General features: G+C 35.2%; 1 protein-coding gene across 1 annotated transcript in view; it reads left to right on the top strand.

Moving 5' to 3' along the window:
- The window catches only part of ERBB4 (erb-b2 receptor tyrosine kinase 4), a 1,174,475-nt gene that overhangs the window by 998,687 nt on the left and 164,962 nt on the right, over nucleotides 1-10,826 (top strand). The window contains exon 21 of the mRNA XM_082466966.1: nucleotides 2-187. Within this exon, the coding sequence (XP_082323092.1) occupies nucleotides 2-187 (186 nt within the window). The remainder of the gene's footprint in view (nucleotide 1; nucleotides 188-10,826) is intronic.

Genomic DNA, 10,826 nt, shown 5'->3' with positions numbered 1-10,826 from the left:
GGAAGCTCTGATCATGGCAAGTATGGACCATCCACACTTAGTCCGGTTATTGGGTGTCTGTCTAAGCCCAACCATTCAGCTGGTTACACAGCTTATGCCCCATGGCTGCCTGTTGGATTATGTCCATGAACACAAGGATAACATTGGATCCCAGCTATTGCTTAATTGGTGTGTCCAGATTGCTAAGGTAAGTGCCCATGACTTCTGCCTTTATATTTCCTAATCTAGAACAGTTTGGGTATTCAATCTATTTAAATAAAATAAATTATATTTGCTATATTGAAAGATATATTATAGGGAGGTATTTTCATTCAAACCACAGATCAATCTCATAATCTATTTATATATTTTGGGGTTATTGTACTGTGCTGTTTGTGTTATATTGACCAGATACCAAAACAAATAACTTATTGGTCAGGAGGAAAAATTGTTATACTGGATTTGCTTGGCTTTGTTGTTGTTTTTGTTGTTGTTTAGGTATAGTTTAGTTAACAAAATTCAAGAAGGAAAAGATTGAAGGTTTGAGTTGTTCCATTTTTAGATGATTTTGTTAGCATAGCATGTACGTTCAATTCTCAGAATTACAAATGATCAAATTCTAAACATTTTTCTGGACATTTTGATAACTCTCGATTGGTCTTTAATAGTTGTTTTTTTGTTGTTGTTTCTGGTTTTGTTGTTGTTTTTTTTTTTTTTTTGGTCCAGCACAAGGTCTCAGTCATATAACGTATGTAAGGAGAGTGGTGTGGATTTCAGTACCTGGGGTGATGGAAGGAGATGGTTCTATGTGAAGTAGAAAACATTTACTTGCCTCTTGGAGACTATGTTTTTTTTTCCACCAGAGTTAGCGGATCTTCAAAACTTTCAGGAAGGGCCAGAATTCTGGATTTTTCTCTAAATTTAAACCTTGACTCAAACTTTTGAAGCACCCTGGGAGCCAAAAAAGGTTTCACATCCTGTAGTCCACCAGTGTGCAACTTTGGAGTGCATATTTTAAGTTCAAAGAAACCATTACAACTTTCTATACCAAGATAAATAGGTCTGAGATGAGTTTTAATTCACTATTCCAACTCTTATTTACATCAAAATATGACCTGATGTTCTATAAATTCTACAGATCTGATCATTTTAGCATTTGTATAATATAAATGCCAAAATGTTAATCCAGTAATTTTAGCCTATTTCTTTTTACAATCTGAGAGTGAATAAAAATACATCACCCAAAGAAGAAATTTGGGAAGATTCTTAAAATGCAAACCCAAAAAATTATTTGAGGGAAAAGCCCAGTTGAGTTTTCTGTACCATAAACCTTGATATAGTTTCCTTATGGACCGTGTATTACAATTTTGTGAATATCACATGGCAAACTCACAACTGAGAGGATTCTTTACATTAATGAAGTTTGAAATACCACTCTTCAAAAACTGATTTAATTATCTAAGAACTTCTATAATTTATAAGATGAGCTAAATGTGCAATAGACATTCTCAAATCATCCTAGCACTATAAATGAAAACAAAACTAAGTTTTGAATTTCTTAGTTCTTCTCTATATTTCCTGCAGTCTTCTCCATAATTTAGGTTTTGTCCTTAGGGATTCATGGCATTAATGTATCATTTATGCAAGGCTGTACACTCTAATAATAGAAGCTACTTTGAGTTCCCTGAATAATCACACTGTTTTAAAATCTTTTTGCCTTTGTAAATGACATTCCTTCTGCTTAGAAATCTTTTCTTATAGCTTCTTGATTCACAGAGCATGATGTTTTTCATCCGTCAACACTGACTGGGCTTCCTCCCCTTGTGAAGTCAAACTCTTTTCTCTCTAAACAGAAGTGGCTTCCTTCTCTTCTGTGTTAGTTTGTATTGTATTATTTAAATGTTATACTGCGTGTTTATATAACTCTCTGACTATATGGCATATTTGTTTAGTCATTAATCTTTTAATAAATATGTGTGGACACCTACCATGTGCCAGGTACTATGTAGACTGAGGTGTCTAATGGTAAAAACAAACATTCAACAAATAAAACAACTAGGTATAGGATTACACACTTTGGTTTAGATTTTGAAGAAAAATAATTACAGGGGAGACTTAAGGACAGACCCCACTGAGTCCTGAGAGAGACTTTGGCTATGGGAAGAAATTTAGGCAGAGGAAAGATAACACAGAGCCCTATATATATGGTGACCAGGTAATTTGTCATCCAAATGAGCAAGTTTAAGAGTGAAAGGAGGCTCTATTACTAGTTATGCTGGGACAACAGGCACACAAATGTCCTAAACAGAGCAAGGTATGTGGTAACACTGTGTAGCATGAAAAATTTGGATTTTATTATAAATGCAGTGGATATTGAAGTATTTTGCCCTGGATGTGATATAATCTAATTTATTTTGTAAAGAGATCATGCCAATTTATATATGGAGATTAGATTGAGGCAATGCAAGAATGTAAATGAAGATACCAGTTAGAAGTCTGGGGGTAATGAAAATAAGAAGTTAATGAAATTATGAAACATTTTTGAGACAGTTTAGGTATTTGATTATTGATTAGAGGATGCTGAGGGAGGGAAATATGGTGGTGCTGTTGCCTGAGGTGGAGAAGGCTAGTTCAGTTCCAGGCATGGCAAATTGACAAGGTTTATTGAACATAAAAATGGAGCTATCAATTAGGTAGTTGAATTTGGTCAGGATTGTAGATATAGATTTAAGAGTTATAAGTATTCAAATATATGGGAAGATATGAGATTACCTAGTAGTTACTGATTTGGTCTGATTCATATTTTTTCCCAGCACTTAAAATTGGGTCTTACATGTAGTTAGCTATTCAATATATATTTAATAAATATGTTTAACTCATAAAGAAAATGAAAAAATAAATTACCCTTAAGGAGGGAGTCCTTCCTTTATCATTTTTTCCTACTTTGGGGGCAGAATTGTGTAGTGGAAACAGCATTACGGTCAAAAGGACCTACATTAGTATGCCGGTGCCCACGTTTTGGTTTTGTGAATTTGAATAAATTATTCAACCTTTCTGAATTTTTGTTTCTCAGTGTATTAATGGAGTTAATAATTATTACATTTTTCTTCATCCACAAAATGAGTATAATACTATCTACCTGCAGTAGGCTGAAAAATAATCCCCTACCTTCAAAGATGTTATGTCCTATCTCCATCTTCTGTGAACATGTTAATTTACATGTTAAAAGGCATTGTGAGGATGTGATTAAATTAAAGATCTTGAGATGGGGAGATGATATTATCCTGGATCATCCAAGTGGGCCAATGTAATCCGAGGATCCGCATAAGTGGGAAGCAGAAGAATCAAAGTAATAGAGAGAAGATATAAAAACGGAAGCAGAGTTGGAGTGATATGCCTTGAAGATGGAGAAAGGGGGACACAAGCTGAAGAATACAGTCGACCTCTAGAAGCTAGAAAAGGCAGGGAAACAAGTTCTCCCCTAGAATCTCCAGAAGGAAAGCAGGCCTGCCAACACCTTGATTTTAGTCCAGTTTAGAAACTGATTTTTGACTTTTGATGTCCAGACCTGCAAGAAAATTAATTTGTATTGTTTTAAGCCACTGCATTTGTGGTAATGAGTTATAACAATAGAAAACTAATAAACTTCCTCATAGTGATTTGCAAAGATTAAATAAAATAGCTCATGTAAAATCCCTGGCTCAGCTCCTAGATCATGGAGTATTTAAAAACAATCTTCTTTTATTAGCTATAGGTCAAAAGCCTCAAAACAGAGAATTGTTTCAGAAATGTCTGTAAAATATGAGTAATTTGGTCAGAGTCAACACAAGTATTTTGCAAATAACAATTTCAGTAACTTAGAGGCTTCTTTTTCTTTACTTCCAATTCTCACCAAGAGAGCATTTATGAAAGTGAGATATCACCATCATAATTACTCCAATACCCACTTTCATTTTGGCTGCATCCCTTTTATTTATTAACAAAGCTGGTAGAAGGGGAGATATGATGCTATAAAATAACCAACTTATACTTGCATTATAAAATACCTGTGGAAAGTGTAACATAAGTAGAAGAAATAATAATTATGGCTAACATCAAGCACTTACTCTGTGTAAGCCACTACTCTGTATATTTTATTCATTAATTAATTTTTCTCATCACAAACCTATAAGGTAAGTATCATTAGTATGTCCATTTCACAGATAAAGTCAGTCACAGAGAATGTTACATGATTAAATTCACACAGCGAGTAAATAAATATTATAACCACTAATCTATGTTTTTATATATAAAGAAGAAAGTATTTTTTTAAATTTCATCCATACTTCAAGTTTTCCTTCCATTCTTCCATTGGTACATCATTCTACAACATTTTATGTAGCAGAAACACAAATTTCAACACCAAAATTTCTTCTTATCGGCAGCCATTTTCACTCTGCATGTGCTGCATTTAGAACTTGATTTAATTTGGTAAGCAGAGCAGAACGTATTATTATTTAATGTTTGTATAATACCATATGCCTTCCTGGGGCTTTATGAATCCAGGATAGAAGATAATCGTGAGAATTCCTTCTTTCAGAGTTGTTGCTAACAAGTTGGGCAAGCAGTTTTTAAAAGACAACTTGGCAGATTCTGAAAAGCATATGTGAGTTTAGTGAAGGAACTTCATGGTGAGTCCATGTAGATAAAGCGTGTCTTACACAACAGGCATCTGCTTGGTGCTTTATATATTTTGTATTATGTAATCTTTACTGAAACTCTAGCAGGTATGACCCATTATTCTCCCAGTTTATAGATCAGGAAAATGGAGGAACTTAAGTCCTAAAGGACACAGCAGTATGTTGAAATGCCTGGATTCTGTATCAGTAACTCTGATGCCCCCTGAGCCAGGTCTTTAAACATTCTTCACCCTTTCCTCTCCAAATACATGCACCACTGCAGCTTATAGTCACTTGCACTCCTCCTGAATTTGAGGAGTGGAGGAGTGTGACATTTTATCTGTAGTTGTGTCTCATCATCACACCCATAAAAGAGAAGATTCCATCATGAATAATACTTTTTATTATCTTCATGGAAATTTTTTATTGCTTTATCATGAAGGTCTATGTCACATTTTCAGGATCAAGTACTAGATATTCATTTAATTATGGGGGAATTTTTTTAAAAACATTGATGTTTTACATATAAAATATTATGATAAAGCAAGCTCAAAACTATTCTGTGAGCTACCATGCAGTATCGATACTGATCACAAGTGACACTATAAATTAAGAATTTAAAATGTATAGTTTGGTGCTAGTTTGTGTTAAGCATACAGACTCTAGAACCAGACTGAATGGGTCCAAATCCCAGTTGCCTCAGTTATCAGCTGTGTGGCCCTTGACAAGTTATTTAATCTCTCTGTGCCCCCTGAAAATGAGCATAATAATAGTACTCACTTCATAGAGCAGTTATGAGAATGAGGTAATACTTGTGCTAAAAATGCTGCTTAGCATAGAGTAAGAGTGTCCACCATGTGTTATGATTTTGGATAATATCTGGGGTGAAAATAATAAAGAAAGACACATACATTCATAGTTAGAACACCCTCATGATGTCATTTCAAAAATACTCAATTTTAAAATCTCAAGTATGAAAGATTTAACATTTGTTCTTACACCATGCTGAAGGTAGGAGGAGGTCATCTCATGTTTAATATTTAATATTTCTACTTTTTGGAAGAAAGAACTTGTCTCCTATCTTCACGTGCTTTCCTACACAGGTTCCTAAGCTGCTGTTCTACATGTGCTATTATCGTGACCTCTAATTTTCATGTTAGAAAATCGAATTGTTTGTAATATTGAACATGTGAAACCAGCAGTGAATTGGCAAAGAGCTGAGGTCAGGGTAATTCTTTGAATAGATAGTCTATTACCAGTGAGGAGCAAAGAGAAAATTCTAACTTCTCAATCTCAAGTTAGAAAAGGTTAAAGTGGGTTTAACTTCCTTTTACTGCATAGATTTTATCTTCTGACTTCTTTCTAAGGAGATTATTTGAGACTTTGTTGTTGTTGTTACTGCATTTTTAAAGTCTGAGTACTGAGTATCTGCCACCATTATTTTTCAAAATCTTGAAACCTTCCTCAGAGCTTTGCTGGCCTGTTTTTCTTTACTGTCAGATTTTCTTCTGGAGCTCTAATTGATTTGCAGTTTAATTCAGATGTAGTGTTCCCAGGGCTTTCTTTTTTAGTGGTTTACAATTGGAACTAGTTAAAGAGATGATTCTAAAAACATTTTTCAGTGGTCCATTGTACACTTCAAGATGATTAATTGTCTAAGTTATAAAATGATCCATCCTTAACATTCCTCTGAAAAGAAATGGAAATAAAGATAATTTGATATTTCAAAGAGTAAAAATGACCTAATATGTTTTTTTTTTTTTTTTTTTTTTTTAATTTATTTATTTTTGTTTATTTATGGCTGTGTTGGGTCTTCGTTTCTGTGCGAGGGCTTTCTCTAGTTGTGGCAAGCGGGGGCCACTCTTCATCGCGGTGCGCGGGCCTCTAACTATCGCGGCCTCTCTTGTTGCAGAGCACAGGCTCCAGACGCGCAGGCTCAGTAATTGTGGCTCACGGGCCCAGTTGCTCCGCGGCATGTGGGATCCTCCCAGACCAGGGCTCGAACCCGTGTCCCCTGCATTGGCAGGCAGATTCTCAACCACTGCGCCACCAGGGAAGCCCCGACCTAATATGTTTAACCAAAATAATTTAGACCTGCCTATATATAAAGACTCTTTCAGTTATATTTTTGAAAATAGATTGATTCCAACATTTATGTTTTCTAAGAAAACTTGCATTGCTCAAAGGTCAACATGAATTTTAGCCCAGTTTAATAGATTCTCTCAATTAAACTGTTTTTTAAAATTTTACACTCTTAAGTTGTTTGTCCTCCAGATTACTTTTCTTGCCCACATAATATTCCCAGTTGGAGCTAATGGGAATTCTATTGTGAAATCTAAATTTTTGTAGCTATTGGGAGGTGTCTCTGGATCTTAATTTTCATTTTTCTTGATGGCAGGGTGGCAGTTAATGTGAGGGGCAAAGAGGAGAAAAGAATTTCTCTCTTTCTCAGTTCAGAAACATAGTTCACCATGATTGGAAGGAGAGCAGGTTTCTGTGTTAAGAAATAAACTTTTCTTAGAGGAAAACATAGGCAGAACACTCTATGACATAAATCACAGCAAGATCCTTTTTGACCCAGCTCCTAGAGAAATGGAAATAAAAACACAAATAAACAAATGGGACCTAATGAAACTTAAAAGCTTTTGCACAACAAAGGAAACCATAAACAAGACCAAAAGACAACCCTCAGAATGGGAGAAAATATTTGCAAATGAAGCAACTGACAAAGGATTAATCTCCAAGATCTACAAGCAGCTCATGCAGCTCAATAACAAAAAAACAAACAACCCAATCCAAAAATGGGCAGAAGACCTAAATAGGCATTTCTCCAAAGAAGATATACAGATGGCCAACAGACACATGAAAGAATGCTCAACATCATTAATCATTAGAGAAATGCAAATCAAAACTACAATGAGGTATCATCTCACACCAGTCAGAATAGCCATCATCAAAAAATCTAGAAACAATAAATGCTGGAGAGAGTGTGGAGAAAAGGGAACACTCTTGCACTGTTGGTGGGAATGTAAATTGATACAGCCACTATGGAGAACAGTATGGAGGTTCCTTAAAAAAACTAAAAATAGAACTACCGTACGACCCAGCAATCCTACTACTGGGCATATACCCTGAGAAAACCATAATTCAAAAAGAGTCATGTACCAAAATGTTCATTGCAGCTCTATTTACAGTAGCCAGGACTTGGAAGCAACCTAAGTGTCCATCATCAGATGAATGGATAAAGAAGATGTGGCACATATATACAATGGAATATTACTCAGCCATAAAAATAAATGAAATGGAGGTATTTGTAATGAGGTGGATGGAGTTAGAGTCTGTCATACAGAGTGAAGTAAGTCAGAAAGAGAAAAACAAATACAGTATACTAACACATATATATGGAATCTAAGGAAAAAAAAAAAAAGGTCATGAAGAACCTAGTGGCAAGACGGGAACAAAGACACAGACCTACTAGAGAATGGACTTGAGGATATGGGGAGGGGGAGGGGTGAGATGTGACAGGGTGAGAGAGTGTCATGGACATATATACACTACCAAATGTAAAATAGATAGCTAGTGGGAAGTAGCCGCATAGCACAGGGAGATCAGCTCGGTGCTTTGTGACCACCTAGAGGGGTGGGATAAGGAGGGTGGGAGAGAGGGAGATGCAAGAGGGAAGAGATATGGGAACATATGTATATGTATAGCTGATTCACTTTGTTATACAGCAGAAACTAACACACCATTGTAAAGCAATTATACTTCAATAAAGATGTTTTAAAAAAATAAAAATAAAATAAACTTTTCTTCTGTACACAGATATGAAGTCTTCCTTAAGGTTTAAATGTGTAACATGAGCAGAACCTTCATTTACTTTCTTTCTTTCCTCTTTTCCATTGTTCTCTAGCAGTAGCGACACAGAGTGACAGGAAATAGTAATTTCCCGTTTGACTCAGCCATTTCCTTCTACATGAATAAAATTGGACTCAAATCTGAATGTCTGATGTCAGTTAAATGCATGAACTGGATGCTGAAATTTCTGGTTTGTTTGTGGTCAAGACCAAATTCTATATGTACATACGACCTCAGTCTTATGCACATATATATAATTTTAAAATAATAAATACATATTCTACAGAAGAGACAGAATACTTCTAACATTCTAGAAAAGATAAAATTGTCATTTATTAAATACATGTAATAATATGATAATGACTTTTAATACTGTTTAGAAGTTTGTGAATACTAATTGAATGGGTTTGAGGGGGTATGTTTTGATACAGAGAAATTATTATATTTTATAACAGTGGAATAGAAGAGACATATTGGAATTAGAAGCCATAGTGTTAGTGGCATAGACAGACTCCAATTAATGACATTTCACAATTTAAATTAAAATAGAGAGGTTTTTTTTTTTTAGTCACAGCCACTGTTTGGAAGAGACAAGGATGAAAGTTAGCTTATTATTTATCATTTTTACTGCTACTATTTATCTTTGAAAGCATTATATATTCTAATGAATTGTCATTAGATCTTTAGAGAAATTCAGTAGCATGAATATGGCTCAACAGTAAAATTTTATTCAGAATAAATACATTCAATGACTTTCCCAAGGTCCTGCTATTAAATAGTAGATAGATGAAGAACTGCACTCAGCCCCTTTCTGGAACTGCCACCAGTGATTCCCTCTTCCCTCTTTGGTCTTAGAGAACCTAATCTTTTTTCTCTAGGTTGTTGGGTTCAGCCTCTTTTATGTTCCACCCTCACCTCCAGGGCTAGATAGACATAAGTCAATTTCTCAAACAACAAAACCTATGAGAGGCTTATCTCCTGGGTGCTGTTGCCTTGGAATTATTATTTTAGGTACTACAGTGTAAAATCCCTTTCAAGATGAAGCGCCCAAACTAGAAACATACAGCTTTTCCTATTTATTCTAAAGAATCAGGCACAAAAGACAAATCAAATCAATATCTTAAAGTAATTTGCTGTGTACAAAAGGAAAGACAAATAATAGAAAAATCACACAGAAGGGACCAGCCCAATGTTCCTTTATGGAGATGGTAAATCTTTAAAACAATGAATACCAGAACTTATTGAAACTTTGGCACAGCAAGGAGCTCCAGAAGATTGTCTATTTCACTGATTTAAAAATTTTAAAATGTGAAATTGTTTTGTCAAGTGAAATTTTACTTGAAAATCTAAACAAATAAAACTGAGCCATACCTATAGCAATAGAAGGCGTTGAAAGGGCTTCATGGTACCCTGAGGAATCCCTAGGTCCTCACAGAGACCAGCTTTAAGACCATCGATGTGCCTGTATTGAAGATGGGGAAAATGAAGACTAAACAGGTAACAGAATCCATTTAAGGCCACAGGTCATAGTGACAAAGCCACAATCTGAATTCATTTATCACCCAGTCACCCCAGCCTAGACCAACTGACAGCCAGCACCCCTTACCCTGACTCCATAAGATTTATGGACTTCTCATTTGTAATTTAGGTGAAATAACTACTACAGTATTACAGAGATTTAGTCTAAAAGATCATCTACTTTTAATTATCTCATGATAATTTTTAAGTGTCTAATGAACTTTTTCCCCTTCTGGAATATTAAATGAGAGGCAGCTAGTTTATTTTTACTTTGAAGTACTTTTGTGTTATCAGTTTACCTTCCAAGGACTTTTTTTTTTTCTCTCTCTTTTCTACCAATAGTTTTTCCCTCCATCTTTATATCAGAATGTCTAATAACTTTGCAACCTCCCAAATTGGTGATAAAGCACCTGGCTGAATTTGAATCATGTTTATCCCCTCCCTGAAACGACCTCCTGCTTTTTATTTATGTGCTAAATTCTCATTGCCTTAAAGGAGGATGATATAAAAGAGGTAGTAAGGGATAAGAGAGCATCTTGATTTTACCAGATTGAAAATGAAGTTTATTGAGGCAGTTTCTAGAGCACAGGTCCCAGAATTGCACTGAAGCCTTAATTATTTCCTGGGGTTTGCATGAAATATGAAGGTCTCTCCCTTAGAGCAGTCATTTAGGTTGTTTCTTGTCTAACCTATAAAATAGCAAGCTTCCCTTTTGCTTTGCTTTGCCTGTGGCTTTGTTTGGCATGCTGAGCGACTCTCATTCAGCCAGGATGTTACTCCATTCTATAAACGGCAAAGGTTTTCATTCAGCTACCA

The sequence above is a fragment of the Balaenoptera physalus genome (assembly GCF_965194825.1).
Source record: "Balaenoptera physalus genome assembly, chromosome: 6".
NCBI classification, from domain to species: Eukaryota; Metazoa; Chordata; class Mammalia; order Artiodactyla; family Balaenopteridae; genus Balaenoptera; species Balaenoptera physalus.
This window is presented reverse-complemented; position numbering and strand designations above follow the sequence as displayed.